This window comes from Podarcis raffonei, chromosome 13 (assembly GCF_027172205.1).
Source record: "Podarcis raffonei isolate rPodRaf1 chromosome 13, rPodRaf1.pri, whole genome shotgun sequence".
NCBI classification, from domain to species: Eukaryota; Metazoa; Chordata; class Lepidosauria; order Squamata; family Lacertidae; genus Podarcis; species Podarcis raffonei.
Window position 1 is genome coordinate 40,576,467 of NC_070614.1, and position 18,151 is coordinate 40,594,617.

Consider the following 18,151-nt stretch of genomic DNA (forward strand, 5'->3'; position numbering starts at 1 on the left):
TGGAGAAGTAATTTCATTTTTCAGTCCTGAATCTTCCAACACTCACCTTCATTGGATGGTACCAGGTTCTTGTGATACAAGAGAGGGAGAAAAACATTTCTCCAACCACTGTCTCCATGCCATATAAACTTCAATCATGTCAGCTCTGACTTGCCCTTTCCCTGAACTAAAAAGTCCCAAATGTTGCAACCTGTCTTCACAGCACAGTCACTCCACCCCCCTTGATCTTACATTGTAGAAGGATGTGAAGCTGCTCTTTGAACCTCAGTTTCATGCCTACCAATCCAGATCATAAAGTTTGCTGATAGCATGTTATTGTAAACAGAGCCAGACCCATTGCAAGATTAAGCATCGAAGAACTGCATGTTATGGGCAGTGATCTCTTCTTTGTAGGGTGGCACTGTGGTCTGAACCATTGAGTCTCTTGGGCTTGCAATCCGAGTGAGCTCCCATTGCCCTGTCCCAGCTTCTGTCAATTGAGCAGTTCAAAAGCACGCCAGTGCAAGTAGATAAATAGGTACCACTGTGATGGGAAGGTAGACAGCATTTCTGTGCGCTCTGGCTTCCATCACAGTGTTCCATTGCGCCAGAAGCGGTTTAGTCATCATCATCATCAAACCTTTTATTGGCATCACATACAACATCCAAAACAAATCAATGCAGAATTACCACTTCCCCAATTGCCACATGACCCGGAAAGCTGTCTGCGGACAAACATCAGCTCCTTTGGCCTGAAGCAATATGAGCGCCACAACCCCATAGTCACCTTTGAGTGAACTTAACCGTCCAAGGGTTAATTAACCTTTTATCTTCACCTGTAGGCAGGAAGGTGGAGAAAGAACTGACATGGATGAATCCATATATGACCTTTGGGTTTGTGGGTTCCTGCAGAGATCCATCTTGTCTCTGATGCAGCTTAACATTTGCATGAAACTGCTGGAAGAGCTTTGTCTGGAAATTTCTCATGGTTTCATGGAGCCCATTCCTGGGGTGAGGAGCTCCCTCATTTGGAGGTCTTCAGGCAGAGTCTTGACAGCCACCTGCTGAACATGCTGTATGGCTACATTTCCTGCATCAGGCCAGATGGAGTACAAAACTCCCTCCAGCTCTGTAGGATGCTGTGGATACTCCTCTCCCCTCCTCACCTTATTTCAGGGAGGATGTGAAGGTCCTGCATTCTTGGCTGTCAGCAGACAGGATGTGGGTGCAGAAATGGAATATGAATTACAGTGGTACCTCGGGTTACATACTTCAGGTTACATTTGCTTCAGGTTACAGACTCCACTAACCCAGAAATAGTACCTCAGGTTATGAACTTTGCTTCAGGATGAGAACAGAAATCGTGCTCCGGCGGTGCGGCGGCAGCAGGAGGCCCCATTAGCTAAAGTGGTGCTTCAGGTTAAGAACAGTTTCAGGTTAAGGACGGACCTCCGGAAGGAATTAAGTACTTAACCCGAGGTACCACTGTACTGGCAAAAGTGGGTCCGTTACCTGTTGCAACGCTTTCATATGCAACATTTGGCTGGTGCATAGAGATTAGAGTTTACCTGTTGCAATCATACACAAAGAGATGGTTCTGGGTAAGAAAATAATTGTTTATTGTAATACCTGGGTCCTGCAGGCGCCCTTTCTGTGCTCCTCCTCGATGAGCAGCTGTTTGGCTGCTTCACTCTCATCCAGCTCTCCCCCAAGCAACTTCAAGGATTTTTTTTTTTTTTGAGGGGGAGGGTTGTGTGTGTTTTTAATTCCCAAAGGAGGAGCAGGTTCTTCTCTCACGCTCACACGTTTTCCTGCTCCAACTCCTTGCCGCTCCTCCCTGCTTCAGAACCTGCTGGGAAAGAGAGCGAGAGCTCCCGGGAAAGACGCCTCTTGCGCTCGCCCCGCCCTCGAGTCTCCTGCCGCGGACGGAGGGAAGCATCTCAAAGGGTTTCCTCGCCAAAGGGAGCAGCAAGCGGCGGGTTTCTCGCTGCCCTCGGGCCAGGCATCTCTCCTCCGGGGAATCAGGCGCCGCGAGTTGGGCACCAGAGTCTGGCTCTCCTGCCTCTTTGCCTTGGAACAGTCTCCGGATCTGGGTCTTTCGCTGGCCGAGGATTTGGCTGGGCTGAGGCTGGCAGGGAAGGAGCGCGATGGCCAAGAAGACTCCCGGGGGACGCTTCGCGGAAGCCCAGGAAGAGGGGGAGTTCCGAAGGCTGGAGATGGGTAGCGAGGAGGAACACGACGGCAACCTGAGGGCGTGGCTGCCTAGTTGTGGCTTTGGCTTCAAGCAGTGCTCCCTGGTATGGTCACAGCGGTGCTGGAAATAGACAAGAACGTCCCGTTTTCAGGTGGGAGAAGGATTCTGGCATCCTCATGCATGCTTGTGGTTTTATTATAGGATCTTGCAGAAAGAATAAAAGCAGAGGTGTTTTGGGACTCAGAAAGGGACCATGAAGCTTACAGGTAAGTGATCTCTCTCCCCGATCTCTTGAAAATTTATCCCTTCAGGGAATGGTTTCTACATTGAATTGTTCCTCGGAACGCATCTGGTTTCTGTGGGTCTTACAGTCATCAAATATGGTTGCTGTCTCCACCCATGTTCCTCTAAATATGATGAAGGAAATGCAATTTAAAACTTTTGTATAAGACCCTCTGGTGGACTTGACCACTGATCAGTTATAACATGCATTTTGTGTGTTTATTTGGAAAATAATCACTACAACTTTAACTCCATGTTACATTGGTAAGCATCATTACAGAACGGATGAAACATGTACAAATGGTTTTTCAGAACTGGATGAGGAGGTGGACTAGGCCCAGGATTAAAAACCTATGAGGAGGACCAGAGTGAAGCCTGTCATGTCAGTTCACTCTGTCCCATGTGTAGGGCCAGTGTCGCAGCCTGCCTGCCATTGGCCAAATAGGCAGTCAACCTGTGATCCACTTCCTGGGCCTGGGTGAAGCTAAAATGAATTCACCCAAACCCAGGAAAACCCTTCACCTCCAGCACAACCATAAGATCCAGGGGAGGCATTGTCACTCTCTCACAACAGTGCCCAGGTTGAGGTAAGCGTCATTACACAACATATGTTTTTTCAACGTTTTCTTCTTTTTTCTTCTTTATGCTTTCACCTCCCCCTTATTTTTATTCAATGCCCCCCAATTGCACCTGAAGCTCCTACTGCCCCCCTCAATCATTCCAGCATCCTGCAGGGGTGGGATCACCCACTTTGAGAAACATTGGTTTAGAGCAAAATGGGTTCATGGCTTGTAGAACCCCTGCCCTGCTCAATGAATATGAGAATTTCCCCTGAAGTTCTAGTATCATCAACACACCAGGAATCAGAAGATTGGTAGTTAATCCTACCACTTGGCTTTACTCTGCATGAACGCAGGCATTTTAAAGTCACCTTCTCAGTATCAGAAGAATACTTTTTGGGCAGCCTCATAATAAACGTGCTTCTCTGTGGCAAAATCCTGAGTGTGCAGAGTGGTGCCTGCCCAGGAAATTTCCTTCCATAATTTTTTTACCTCCTTACTCAGCGTGTGAAGCACCTCCTGCAAAAATATCAATTAGACCAGCAGAGGAAGTTCTCCCAATTCATGTTCAACCTGATTCCCCTTTCATCTTTCCCTTTGTGCCATTCAGAGCGCGCTTCACAAAGGCTGGCTCCTTCCATTGCTGTGATACTGGTCTCATATGGGAAGTGAGAGAAGCTGTGACCATAACATACCACTTTGATTCATGGCCTAAGCACCTGGAAGAACAAAACACCAAGGAGTGGCAGATCGCTGGCCCTCTGCTCAACATTAAAGTGGATGCAGTAGAAGCCATGGCAGCCATTTGCGTCCCTCACTCCTTGTCTCTTTCAGGTATCACATGGGAAAAACCTTACAGCATTATAACCATAATAGGAAGAATCTTAAACAGGAATAACTTCCATTGACATTTCCAGAATGTTTGGGGGGCAGTGGTGTGGGTTCTAGGGATCAGTAGTGCTGGCTAAATTGTCTTTTCTGATTTGTTTCAATTTTGCAAAATGTTCTGCTATTTTACTGTTTCTGTGATGCTTTGTATTTTGTTGTAAGACGTGTTGGAGCTGTTGTCTAAACCACAGAGCCTAGGGCTTGCCGATCAGAAGGCCAGCGGTTCGAATCCCCTCAATGGGGTGAGCTCCCGTTGCTCGGTCCCTGCTCCTGCCAACCTAGCAGTTCAAAAGCCCATCAAAGTGCTAGTAGATAAATAGGTACCTGTAAAGGGAATTGGGGGTTGCTCGTGCGTAAGCAAGATGCTGCTCTAGGCAACGTTGCCCTGCTAGACCTTTCCCTGGCTGGACAGCCCTTTCTCCATGGCTCTGTGAGTCACTGGCAGAATCCATCAGTGGGTGTTTCCTAAACTTCTTCCAACATAAAAACTGCTTGACGCCAAGTCTCCGCCTAGATTCCCTGCGTGGAAGTCTTCTGCGCAGAGTGGGCGTGGCCAGCGGAGGTCCTGGGCTCTCCCCGCTGGTCTCTGTGGAAGAGTCTTGGAGCCATCTCTCCGAAGTCCTTCCCTGCTCCCCTCTCTTCCTGGTGTCACTCCCATTTCCTTCCCCAAAGGAAGTGTTCTCTCTCTCCCTGCTGGTCCCTTCTCCTGCATCGTTGGGGAGTCTTACCTCCACTCTTGGCTCCGATGGCAGTTCCCTGACAGTACCGTTCTGGCGGGAAGGTAAATGGCGTTTCCATGTGCTGCTCTGGTTCGTCAGAAGCGGCTTAGTCATGCTGGCCACATGACCTGGAAGCTGTACGCTGGCTCCCTCGGCCAGTAAAGTGAGATGAGCACTGCAACCTCAGAGTCGTCCACGACCGGACCTAATGGTCAGGGGTCCCTTTACCTTTACCATGAGAACATACAGCACTGTGAAACAATGCTATAGACCGCTTAAATGATGATGAGAAAATAAATACTTGGATGATACAGAGAGGGTGAGGGTTAAGTGATGGTGATTTTTTTTCACTTTCCCACTTGTAACATGTTTGTCTATGTTTCCTTTGGGCTCCTTTTCAGGTAAAGATAGTTCCCATGTCTACATTGCACATTTTGTCGAAGGGGGGATGAGGCTGGAGAAGCCAGACAGAGTGGAGCCTCACCATGCTGTGTTGGAAAACCCCAAGTTCTCTTCCCTTGGAGTCATTTTCAAAAAGTTGTTTAAGCAAAAGATCAACACTGTTGTGCTGCTCTATCAGAGCCTTCGACTGGAAACACCAACATTTCACCTGTACCTCCTACCCAATGACCTTTCGATAATAAAGGTAACCAGGAACCTCCAACTCTGGTATTCCGATTGCCTGGATCATTTACTTGATCATATTAACCCCGACTATGCACAATTGTTGGACTTGATCATTTCTACCCAACATGCCAGTAGAGAGAAAATTTACAAGTTGCTCTCTGCTGGTTACTTATCTTCTCACCAACACTGTTGCTTTTGTGGGAATGTTCAGGGGTGCAGGAGAGGATATATTGACTAATTATATCCTTATCCAACTTGTGCTAACAAGTTCCCAAAATATCAGCAGAGTTTATAGACATTCCCCTTTTAGTTCGCAACGGTAACGTGTGCACAGGTTCGCTAGAACCGCTATAATAATTACTCTGGTAATTTCCCCTTTTGTTCCCTCTTAAAATACAAGACACAACACAGTCTTTATAAAAGTATAAAAGAGTTTACTCACGTTCTGTTCACAATATGATCCCAGAAGGCACACAGGCTTAAAAAGGTAAAATACATTTAGAATCTATCTTGTAGCAAGATAGTCCTTATCTCCTCTCTTGGCTGGGAGCCAAGAGAGCATCCTTAGATGTTTCCTCATCGAAGGAAGATGGCAGAGAGAGAGAGATGGCTGCCTGCCCTGTGCTTTTTTGTCATTACCTGCACAGGTGAGGCCACACCCACCTCTGGTCACATGCAGAGGAAGTCCGTCCCCAGGAAGTTTACCTGCTTGCTGGACTGACATCCCTCCCCATGTTCTAACATGTACACTCTAGGAATGTTGTCATTGACTGCTCCTGTGTTCACATCCCACAGCTTTAAAGTGATTTTTCCAAAATTGAAATACACCCTTTTAACTTCTTAAACAACCTGCTTGCTAAAGCCCAAATTCCCTGTCTGGTTCTCCAAACAATGGTGTTGTCACTGAATTGTGAAACAATTCAGTCCTTAGCCTCCCTTGTGAGTCTCAATGGATTCCTTCCGGAAACATTCACTGAAATCAGGCTTCCTCCAGGGTAAACGTATTTAGTGATGAGGAAATTCTGCTTAATTCATACAAGCTATCTAAATGAACTTTTGAGGAAGAAAATCCTTCTTCATTTGCAGTGTTGGCACATGGGTTTCATGGCTTCTGTGGTTTCCTGCATGGACTCATCAAGATGCAGGTGGACCCAGGATTGCTGGTACCTCTCAGCCACCAGGATGTCCAGTCCAAGAGCCCTGGCTTGAGTTCCCCATGAGGCCAGGGAATCTCCTCCTTACATTTTAGTTTCTGGTGCCATGTGCTTTAATATTCTTCATATTGCAGATGGAGAATCTGTGTCTCTGCAGATGTTACTGGAAAACAAAACCCATCAGCCCTGACTCTTGCTGACTGGAGGGCATCAGGTTCCCCATTCCTGCCTTAGCTGGTGTGACAATGCCAAGAAAGTTGTAGGGATCTAGTCTTGGCTTCCTCTCCGCGTATCTCAAATGTGACTTTATTTGTCTTTCCCAGGCGGTCAGTGACAGTGAAGAAAATTCAAAGAGAATAGAGAAACCCCCTGCGACTCAGAGACCTCTGAAAATTGGCTCTCAGGTCTCTTTGAAGGATTCAAAGAATGTCACCGTCTGTCCTGAGGTGAGACAAATATGATGAAAGGTTTTGCAGAGCCCAGATGGTGAATCCCGAGAATGGGAGACATTCAACCAGGATCCCTCTTCACCCTTTAAGTTGACTCCCTTGCAATGGCGGGTTGGGCTAAGCCAGATTCACACCTACAAAGGTTTCATTCTTTCCCACAGGAACTGAAGTTTCAATACCTGGATGCAGAGAAACTGCAGCAGTACCTAGAACTGTCTGCTGAGCAAATGCAAGACGAGTTCTCCTTCTGCCTGATAAAGAAGGGCAGAAGAAGGGAAGAAATTGTCTGGGAGGCGCATTTGAAAAAAAGTGAGTTTTAATCAAGGGATGATCGTGAGGTTGGGTCATATCTTAGGAGGCAGGACAGAAAAAGACCACCAGTCACGTTCCCTCTTTGACTGCCTCTTATTCTATTTCAGGAGAGTTCATTTCAGAGGAGATGGATTCTCCTATTCCACACCCAGCACAAGGTGAGCAGGTTTTAATTATTTCTCTGCATGTATTTGTATCCCACTTTCCTCCCAATAGGAGCACAGAGGGCTGATGAAACAGTAGCAGAACTGGTTTTGCTGACCTTGAACTCCTCACTCTAAGTTTTACAGTGTGAGCTTATCAGTTTTAAACTAAGTGTCAGTTCTTTTAAATATTAACTGTTACTTGCTTTTATTGTCATTTGTTATGAAGTGATACTGCAAGCATAATACATAAATCTGTGAGACAATGTTCCATAGGCTCGTCTTCTTCCAAGGACAGAGACCTTGCGGGCAAAGTTTTCATGGCTTTTGGATAGTGAGCGAAATGGTCTCTTCTCTCCCTGTGGGAGAAAGCTGGGTTCAGTAATTATAACAACAATAACAGAAGCATAGAATTTGGAGGGATTCCAAGTCTCATCTAGTCCAACCCACTACAATGAAGGAGCTATCAATTCCTGGGCTTTCAAGCAATAAAATATAAAGCTGAGTATAATACTATGTGAAATTAATTATCTGACAATGTGCTGTTGTTTCATGATACCCCAAATTATGATGCCACCTCACTCTCCCTAATGGTAGGGCTGGCCCCATCCCTGGCTCCCTTGCAACTGCTCTCACTTACTGTATTTCAGTTTTATACTTCCTCAACAGTTATGGCTTTGCCCAAAGAATTCTGGGAACTGTAGGCAGATGAGCTACTAGTAATGCTCTGTTCACAATCCCTCCCCTCATGGAACTACAATTCCCAGGGCATGGGGGAGGAGGGAATGAGTTGGGCAACCAGTCTTAAGCCTGCAGTGTGAACCTGTAGCAAGATTTCCGTTTTTTTTCTCTTTCCTGGCAGGGCCGCAGTTTCCAAACTCTTCCAAAGTGCACTTCATCGAGCGGCACAGGGAGGCGCTAATCCAACGGACCACCCCAGTGGAACCGGTGCTGGATAGATTGTATGGCTCCGTCCTCAGTGAGGAGCAATACCAAAGAATCATTGCCCAGAAAACTAACCCAGACAAGATGCGAGAGCTCTACAGGCTTGTGCCAAGCTGGGACCTCCGGTGCAAGGATATGCTGTATGAGGCACTGAAGGCCAAAAACCCATACCTCGTGAATGACCTGGAAGAGCTTTGAGGCCCCAAGGGAAGGCAGAAGGCAAGACCCCTTTCAAGGCATTTTATTTATAAAATAAAGTGCATATTAAAACACTTTTCAGCTTTAGCTCTCTGAGCAGGCCTGTATCAACAAATAAGTTGTTTCACATTCTGAGGATATTTTCCCAGAGGCCAGAGGGATCCTGGTAGTGGATGCTTCAATGACTGGCAACATGGACAGCTGGGTGTGAGCTGAGCACACAGACTGCTGGGTGAATTGCTTTCCTGGCTTCCTCACATTCTGAGTGTGCTCCACAGAGGCTCACTGCTTCCTTTGTGACGATACTGATCTCCTATGCGAGATGAGAGGATCTGTGATCATAACGTACCACTTTGATTCATGGTCTAAGCACCTACACCAGGCATAGGCAAATTCGGCCCGCCAGATGTTTTGGCACTACAACTCTCATCATCCCTAGCCAACAGGACCAGCAGTCAGAGATGGTGGGAATTGTAGCCCCAAAACATCTGGAGGGCCAAGTTTGCCTATGCCTGCTCTACACGAATGGAAGACAATTCCTTGTTGCTGGTCCAAGCAGTTCCATACACTTTCCTCACTTCCTGTGTCTCACCTCGCCCAGTGGTTTTCAACCTTTTTGAGTCCACAGCTTCCTTGTCCAGCCACTCATCCTTTCTGCAGCTCCCCTATGGGAGCCACTGACGCTGGGGTTCTGTTACAAGGCACGTGTACTGGGGAATCTCTCCATTCCATCCCACCCCTTTTCAGCGCTATTTTTGGCACACATGTAAGTGGGGAGGCATGTGTCGGTGGGAAGCCAAGCAATGCACTGCAGGACCAAATTGATGGACTCCACATGGCAGCCCAGCTTCCCTTTGGTTGGGTGGGGGGCATGAAGAGGGCAAAACAAGATTAGGATCAGAAGGAAAAGCAAGAAACACATAGCACTGGACAAACATGCAGACACGATCCTTTCCTGCAACATTCTCCCTGTCCCCATAAAGCTGGCTGACTGTTAAGGAGGAGGGGGTTGCCTGGGGGGAGAGTTAGAGAAGAAGGGGGGGTGATGTTGAGGGTAGAAGGAGTGAGAAACACAAAAGACACTGCTCACTTTCAGGGTTACAGTGGTACCTCGGGTTACATACGCTTCAGGTTACAGACTCCACTAACCCAGAAATATTACTTCGGGTTAAGAACTTTGCTTCAGGGTGAGAACAGAAATCATGCAGTGGCGTATCAGCAGCAGCAGGAGGCCCCATTAACTAAAGTGGTGCTTCAGGTTAAGAACAGTTTCAGGATAAGAACAGACCTCCAGGATGAATTAAGTTCTTAACCTGAGGTACCACTGTATTTTTAAAACCCTCTTTATAGGGTGGACACCCACCCACCCACCACCATCATCAAGCTACTTTGCTAGCTTATTGTATTTCTCAAGCCCTCTGTGTAAAACTAAGGAACTGTTAGTTACTGAAGCTGTGGAGGGTTTTTGTTTGGAGGAGGGAGATTTTCAGAATATAAACTGTCATGCAAAAGTGTTTCCCTCTTTTTTTGTCACTGTTTTATTTTGGGAAGATAATGTGTTGCAAGTTAAAGTTGCCAGCTTCCCTGAATGTTCCTCAGAATGAAGAAAAAGAGAGAGAGAGAGAGAGAGAGAGAGAGAGAGAGAGAGAGAGAGAATATGCAGGAAGATCAGGGTTGCAAGTTAATGAAAGGACGACACCCCTGAATGTTCCTCAATGTGCCCCGGCACACTAGTTTAAAAACAATGTTATAACCATAACAGTAGAAATCCTAAATTGAATTAAATATAATGTTGTGGAACGCAGAAAGAGAAATAAGGGTGCTTGGTTTCTAAACCCAGGCTTGTATTTCCACCTTTGTAGCATGTCTGTCCCTCTGAAATCACCCTGACTGATTATAGCATGGTGATTCCTCAGCATCAGTAGAACTTGAATAGGCACCTCTAAAGTGTTTCTGCAAACATCTTCCCAGGGCACAAGGAGTCTATATTTCTATGATTCACATCTGCCCTACATTGTACTTTGAACTTTAGTTTTATGCCTACCAACCCAGCTAATAAGGTTTCCTGGTAGCATGAGGATTTCAGGCAGGTTACTGTAAACAAAGGCTGGGCCAGTGATCTCTTCCTTGTAGGCAGCAAGGTGGAGAAAGATCAGGCATGGATGAATCCGTATATGAGCATTGGGCTTGTGGGCTCCTGCAGAGATCCATCTGGTCTTGGATGCAGCTTAGCATTTGCATGAAACTGCTGGAAGGGTTTTATTAGGAAATTTCTCATATGGATTCATAGAGCCAATTCCTGGGGTGGGGAGCTCCCTCACTGGAGGTCATAGGAGCCAGTTCCTAGTGGCCAAGGACCCTTTGCCCCCTCATAAAATATGTGACCCCCCCCAAGTTGACAGTCATTGACATTCAAAGGTTTGTGTGTACCACATATTGTGATATATTCTTCTTGTTCTCTTCTATATGTTAAATCTGCAACCTGTTCATATTTTTTCAAGTTGGCACCCCTGCTGGAGGTCTTCAGGCAGAGTCTTGACAGCCACCTGTTGAAAATGCTGTAGGGCTGGATTTTCTGCATCAGGCCAGATGGCCTAGAAAATTTCCTCCAGCCATAGAAGATGCTGATGATACTCCTCTCTCCCCTCCTCACATTATTTCAGGGAGAAGGTGGAGGTCCTGCATTCAGGTCTGAGACTTGTCTGCAGACAAGTTGTGGGTGCAGAATCTGGATATTAATTACTGGGATAAGTGGGCCGGTTACCTGTTGCAACCCTTTTGTATGCAAAATCTGCAGCATAGGGTGGGTGAATCTGGTTAGAATCATAGAATCTTGGAGTTGGAAGAGACGTCAAGGGTAATCTAGTCCAACCCCCTGCAATGCAGGAATCTCAGCTGAAGTATCTCGTGACTAAAGATATTAGTTTAGTCACAGGAAACTGAGGTGATGCTCTAGAAACCTGCTAAAGGGCAAGAAACTGCAGGAAGCAAGCAGCTGCAGAGAACAACTCATGGTTTCATTTGTCTCTCCATAATGCACAAAGCATGGGACACAAACAAGATGAACTGGAGCTTTTTATCCAGGATCACAAATAAGACCTGGTAGGCATTACTGAAACCAGGTGGGATGAGACTTATGACTGGACTGTAGGGATTGACCAATCAGGAAGGGTGGAGGAGTAGCATTATATATGAAGGATGTGTAAATTTTTGAAAAAAATCCATGACTTTGAGGATGAAAAGCAGATTGAGGGTTATGGGTAAAAATTGTAGGAGAAAGAAACAGCAGTGACCTTACCAGATTGAAGACTTGGATGAGCAGATAACCAAACATTCAAAAAGGAGAGAAATAGTAATTATGGTGACTTCTGCTTGTTTCTTTCACACAGAGAAGCTTCCAGAACCCTCTTGAATTAAGTAGAATAGGAAAGATCTCTACACATCATATCAATACACTCTGCACTAAGAAATGCAGACTGACAGTGCGTGCATCGCCTCATGTGATCGATAATGCAGGGCTGGGCTTCTCCGCCCCCCCATGTGTTTTTCAAGTTGGCACTCCTGACCCCCACCCACCAGGTTTAATATCTTGGCTGCCACGCTGCAAGTAAATGAAAGTTTCTGTGGCAGGATTATGTCTCAAGCAGTTAAAAAATAAAAGCACTCACTGCCTAGGTTTGTTATATTCCAGTGCGCTCGATTGCCACGCTGTGTGTGTGATTGTGTGAGTGGAAAATGTTCCGGTGGGCTCTTTGGTTTTTCTGTGCCAGGCTCCTCAGCTGCCGCCCTTAGAAACTAGCATCCGAGAGCGGAGCACAAGTGCCAGAAGGCACGCATTTCAAGCCCAAGCCCAGAAAGAATCCTGGGAACCACAGTTCACCTCTGAGGGATCTACAAGTCCCAGCACCCTGAACAAAATCACAGATTCCTTTTCTTTGGGTGGGGTGCGTTAGATTTCCAAAGGACGAGCAGGTTTTTCTCGCGCGCCCCCACATTTTCCTGCTCTGCCTCCTTGCCGCTCCTCCCGGCTTCAGATCCTGCGCAAAGGGAGAGCAAGAGCGGGTTCTCTTCACCCCAGTCTTGTAGCCAAAGCGCCCCTGCAAATCTTGCGAGGGCTGCCTTCGGAGGTCTTCCCCCGAGAACCGCTCAGCCAAGTTCTTCCAAAGCAGGGGTGGGCTGGGGAGCCCGAAGGGGAGCTGCTGGAAAGACGCCCCTTCCGCCCTCCCCGCCCTCCAGTCTCCTGCTGCTGCCGGAGGGAAGGATCTCCAAGAGTTTCCTCGTCAAAGGTAGCAGAAAGCGACGCGCAGGGCAAGAGACGGGGCTCTCGGAGCGAGTTTCCTGCTGCCCACCGGCCAGGCCTCTCTCTTTCCCGGCGAGTTGGCCCGGGGATCGGGCCCACCTGCTTCTCTGCCTTGGCACAGTCTCCAGATCTTCTGAGTTTTTCTCTGGCCGAGGCTTTGGCTGGGCTGGTTCTGGTGGAGAATGAGCGCAATGGGGACTAAGTTCTTCTTTTCCACAAATCACATGCGTGCCCTCATTTTCTTAAATCCTGAGTACCCGAATCTGCAATCCGCCAGGTACCTCCTTCTGGACGTCTTGCAGGAGTTGAAGGAGGGGGAAGGGGAGTGGGAGAAATTCAAGCGCGAACTGCTCAGATTCCCGGCCAAGGGAAGAAGAATCTCCGAGGAGTTGCTCAAGGAAGCCATGCCTTTGCAGCTCGTAGACCTGCTGTTCAGCTACTACGGTGAGGCTTATGCTGTGGAGGTGACGGCCCTGGTGCTGCAGGCAATGGACTACAAGCCGCTGGTGGACGATCCCTCGGTTATCACCTGGCTAAGTAAGAGACTGGGAGCGGGGCGGGGGTTCGATCCGGCTGATGGTGCTGACACCTCGCGGGTTCTGTCAGTACCGAGAGCTCAGCTCCTTCCCACGGTTGCCTTCGTCCTTGGGTGGGGAAACCTTTCGAGCAGGAGAGTCCCCATATCCTCCTGGGCAACATTCCAAAGAATCATAGGATCTAAGAGTTGGAAGGGACCGCAATGGACATCTAGTCCAACCCCCTGCAATTTAGGGATTTCAGCTAAAGCATCCATTACAGATGGCCAACCTCTTCTTAAAAATCTCCAAGGAAGGAAAGTCCACCACTTCTCGTGGGAGTCTGTTCCACTGCTGAACAGCTCTTACTGTCAGAAGCTTTTCCCAAATGTTTAGTTGGAATCTCCTTTCTTGCAACTTGAAGCCATTGCCTGGAGTCCTACCCTCCAGAGCAGGAGAAAAGACCCAAATTCCGGGAGTGGGGGTGGGGTGGAAGTCCAGGGTGAAAGGGAGTGGAATGATGGATGTAAATCTTCCCTGTGTAAAGTGAGGTGGCGTCTTCCCAGACCCCTCTGCCCTCCATCTAAAGCAGGGCTGGCCCAGGACATGTTAGCACCTGAGGCAAAACACTACACGGCATCTGCTCCCCACCAGGGAAGAAGGAACATCAGAAACAGGGTGTGAAATAATTGTAGAAGCCTCTAAAGTGTTAAGAAGAGGCCTGTAAGTGAAGAGAGTCTTCAAACCCTCCTGGATCAGCTTCTCTCTTCTGGGCCAGGCTGAGCTCCTTCAATCACCTGAGAGACTAGAAGGATGGGAAGCTGCCTTAGGGCACATTGGGCCAGTGGGTCCATCTAGTTCGTTCCAGGAATTTAGGCAGGAATCTTTCCCAGCCCTATCTGGAGGCTCCAGGGATTAAACCTGGGATCCTTTGCATGCATGTGATCTACTACAAATCCACAGCCGTCCCTACTTAGTGCAGTCTGAAAGTGCTCCAACAGGAAGAGAAGGGGGATGTAGGAATGCTGGATTTTTCTGTTCAATACTTCTACTAACATCAATAATCACCACAGTGCAGTTTACACAATTATGCCTGCTGGCCACACTGAATACATTGAAGGAGTCAGATCTGAAGAAGTTCAAGGTCAAACTCAGCAAGTTCCCCGTCAAGGAAGGCTATGTCAGTATCCCCAGGGAGCTGCTGGTTGAAGCAAATGCTTGGGAGCTCACAGAACTGCTTCTTGCATACTGTGATGAGGATTATGCTGTGGAAGTGGCCTCAGAGGCGCTGAAAGCCTTTGACTGTGAGCCGGTGCCAGAATGTAGCTCTTGTTTCACCAGGAAAGGTAAGGAACTTGGAAGGGAGAACGTTGGGTGAGTCTGATGGGACTGCTTCTTGAGCAGGACTGTGTGTGTGTGTGTAACCTATGTGCCAATCTGTGTATGTCTTCTTGACATTGTGGGAATGTTAAGGAAGGTAGGAGATGATATATTGTTTTGATATTATGCCCCCTCACTCACGCTAGTGATAAACAGCAGAGCACATTCCCTTTTCAACTTATAGGAAGCAAGTTGATGATTCGTTAGAACCTCTGCTGATAAACCTTCAAGGAAGGAGAGTCTATAACGTCCCAAGGGAGTCAGTTGCACTGTCAGAAAGTTCTTCCTGGTATTTAGGCAGAATCTCCTTTCTTGTAACTTGAAGCCATTGGTTCGTGTCCTACCCTCAAGAGCAGGAGAAAACAAGCATGCTCCCTCCTCCATGTGACAGCCCATGAGATATTTGAAGATGGCTATCATATCTCCTCTCAGTCTCCTCTTTTCCAGGCTAAACATACACATGTCCTTCGAGCGCTCCTCATAAGGCTTTGTTTCCAGACCCTTGATCATCTTGGTTGCCCCCCTCTGCACACGTTCCACCTTGTCAACATCCTTCTTAAGTTGTGGTGCCCAGAACAGGACACAGTATTCCAGACATAGTTTGACCAAGGCAAAATAAAGTCATACTATTATTTCCCTTGATCTGGACAATATAGTTCTGTTGATTCAGCCTTGAATAGCATTAGCTTTTTTATGCTGCTGTATCATACTGTTGACTCATGTCAAGCTTGTAGTCCACTAAGACCCCTAGATCCTTTTCACATATACTATGGGTTGTCAGGTCGATAGGCTCTCCCACACAAGACAAGCTTTCTGATTATTTTCTCTCCCCCCCCCCATTTTTTTATTGTTTTTCCACATTTATGACAAAAAAGAGATTACAAAACACACAACAAAGAAAAACACTTTACAATACAGTAAGCTAAACACACACACAAAACATTTCTTCAGATATTTAATTCTCATAACATTATAACTGACTTCTTCGCATCCCCTCTAACTGAATTTCATTATATCACCTGTATTTCTCCATATTTCTAATATTTCTAATAATATTGACTCCTAACATTTACTAACCTCTTCTCCTTTATTAATATTCTAATCCTTAGTATTTACTAACACATATTCTTATTCTACCCCTAAGCCTATTCGTTGCTTCCAAGAATTTTCTAGTTATCTTATATTACAATATTTAGCTAAATATTCTTTAAATTTCTTCCAATCCTCTTGTGTCTCCTCTTCTTTCTGGTCGCGGATTCTTCCAGTCAATAAATCCAACCTCTTCATCTGCCAATCTTCTATTGTTGGTATTTTTTGCGATTTCCAATTTTTGGCTAATAAAAGTCTTGCCGCTGCAGTGGCATAAACAAACAGTCTAACATCTTTTTTGGGCAATTCCAATCCTATTATACCAAGTAGAAAGGCTTCTGGTTTCCTTATAAATGTATTTTTCAACATTTTTTTCAACTCATTATAAATCTTTCCCCAGAAGTCTTTCACCTTAGGACACGTCCACCACACGTCCGCCACATTCTTTACATTTCCAACAAAGATTATCATTTGTATGGTAGATCTTTGCTAATTTTACTGGGGTTAAGTACCATCTATACATCATTTTCATAATATTTTATTTTAATATAGTACATGCAGTAAACTTAACCCCTTTCTTCCATAGCTTTTCCCAATCATCCAACATTATATTGTGTCCAACATCTCTTGCCCAATCAATCATCACAGATTTAACTTGTTCATCCTTTGTATGCCATTCCAACAGTAGATTATACATTTTAGAGAGATTTTAAACATTGGTATCTAACAATTCCGTTTCCAATTTGGATTTTTCTGTCACAAAACCATTTTTCTTATCAAGTTTATACAATTCATTGATAACCATCCATCCAATTTATCTTTAATTTGGTCAAATGGTCTCAATTTAAATCCTTCATTATCTTCCAACAATAAATCAGTGTATTTCAACCATTTACTCTCCATATTTTACTTTTTGTGTGCCTTTGCTTCCATTGGTGAAATCCACCTGGGTGTTCTCCTTTCTAAGAGATCTTTATACCTTATCCAAACATGATATAATGATTTTCTAATTACATGATTTTTTAAACCTTTATGAGCCGATATCTTATCATACCATAAATATGCATGCCATCCAAATACATTGTCAAATCCTTCCAAATCTAATACATCAGCATTGTCTAACTGAATCCAATCCTTGATCCAGCAGAAAGTCACAGCTTCAAAGTATATCTTCAAATCTAGCAGGGAAAATCCCCCTCTCGCTTTTGAATCTGTTAGTATTTTATATTTAATTCTGGGTTTTTTCCCTTGCCAGGGAAAAAACTTACTGACTCCTTCCCAGTCAAGGAGGAGTCAGTACATTCTGGAAATAATTTTGTTATTATTATTTAACAGTTCTTTTTCTAATTTTGAGGGCTCGTTATTAAATCCATTTTTAAAATCTTGTTTAAATGTCTCAAAGAGCTGGTGGTATTCCAGCCATCCCAATAATTGATCTTTTATTTCTTCGTACTTTTTCCATTCACGAGGTCATTCTAGACACAGCCAAATTTTTACATTAGAACCTTGTCTTTCTAAATAATCATTCAAGCACTTCCATTCCTTCTTGACTGTATTCATTGGCTTTAGTCTTATTATATCCAACAATTTGGCCAGTTCCAAATATTCACATAATTTACATAACCATTCCTCTTTGGTCGGTACCTGGTTACCCTTCCAGTACTTAGCCACCGACCCCTCTCGCTCTCCAGGCTTCAGGAAGCTATCCGCTAGCCGTGGGAGACCCAGCTCTCCCACGGCTAGCGGAGCGCTGCATTAATCCCGAAGCTTGGGGCGTGCGGAGCTCAGCGTGCCCCAAGCTTCTGGGTGCCGGCAAGGTCTCCGCTAGCCGTCTAGACCTTGCCGGCACCCAGAAGCTTGGGGCGCGCTGAGCTCCGCAGCCCCAAGCTTCGGGATTAGCGCTCCGCTAGCCGTGTCTAGGCTGCGGATAGCAGCCTGCTTCCCGGAGCGTCGGGCGCCCTGAAAGCAGAGCGCCCAGCGCTTCGGGAACACATCCGCAGCCTAGGCAACCCTGCGGGAGGTCCCGCAGGGATGTCTAGGCTGCGGATAGCAGCCTGCTTCCCGGAGCGTCGGGCGCCCTGAAAGCAGAGCGCCCGGCGCTTCGGGAACACATCCGCAACCTAGGCAACCCTGCGGGAGGTCCCGCAGGGATGTCTAGGCTGCGGATAGCAGCCTGCTTCCCGGAGCGTCGGGCGCCCTGAAAGCAGAGCGCCCGGCGCTTCGGGAACACATCCGCAGCCTAGGCAACCCTGCGGGAGATCCCGCAGGGATGTCTAGGCTGCGAATAGCAGCCTGCTTCCCGGAGTGTCGGGCGCCCTGAAAGCAGAGCACCCGGCGCTTCGGGAACACATCCGCAGGGTGGGGAGCCCTGCAGGAGTTCCCCGCAAGGCTCCCCACGCTGCGGATAGCAGCCTGCC

General features: G+C 46.6%; 2 protein-coding genes across 8 annotated transcripts in view; both read left to right on the forward strand.

Annotated features, from left to right (window-relative positions):
* LOC128399337 (uncharacterized) overlaps positions 1 to 9,979 on the forward strand; it is a 39,111-nt gene extending 29,132 nt beyond the window's left edge. Inside the window, exon 14 of the mRNA XM_053360672.1 lies at positions 8,178 to 9,979. Coding sequence (XP_053216647.1) covers positions 8,178 to 8,450 — 273 coding nt within the window. The 3' untranslated portion in view covers positions 8,451 to 9,979. The remainder of the gene's footprint in view (positions 1 to 8,177) is intronic.
* Positions 9,980 to 12,686: 2,707 nt separating this feature from the next.
* The window catches only part of LOC128399336 (NACHT, LRR and PYD domains-containing protein 1b allele 5-like), a 79,354-nt gene continuing 73,889 nt past the window's right edge, over positions 12,687 to 18,151 (forward strand). For all 7 annotated transcript variants that reach the window (XR_008327211.1, XM_053360665.1, XM_053360667.1 and 4 more), the window contains exons 1-2: positions 12,687 to 13,287; positions 14,339 to 14,611. Coding sequence is in view for 6 of the 7 variants with exons in the window: in XM_053360665.1 (XP_053216640.1) it covers positions 12,933 to 13,287; positions 14,339 to 14,611 (628 nt within the window). In the remaining variant the exon portion in view is untranslated. The remainder of the gene's footprint in view (positions 13,288 to 14,338; positions 14,612 to 18,151) is intronic.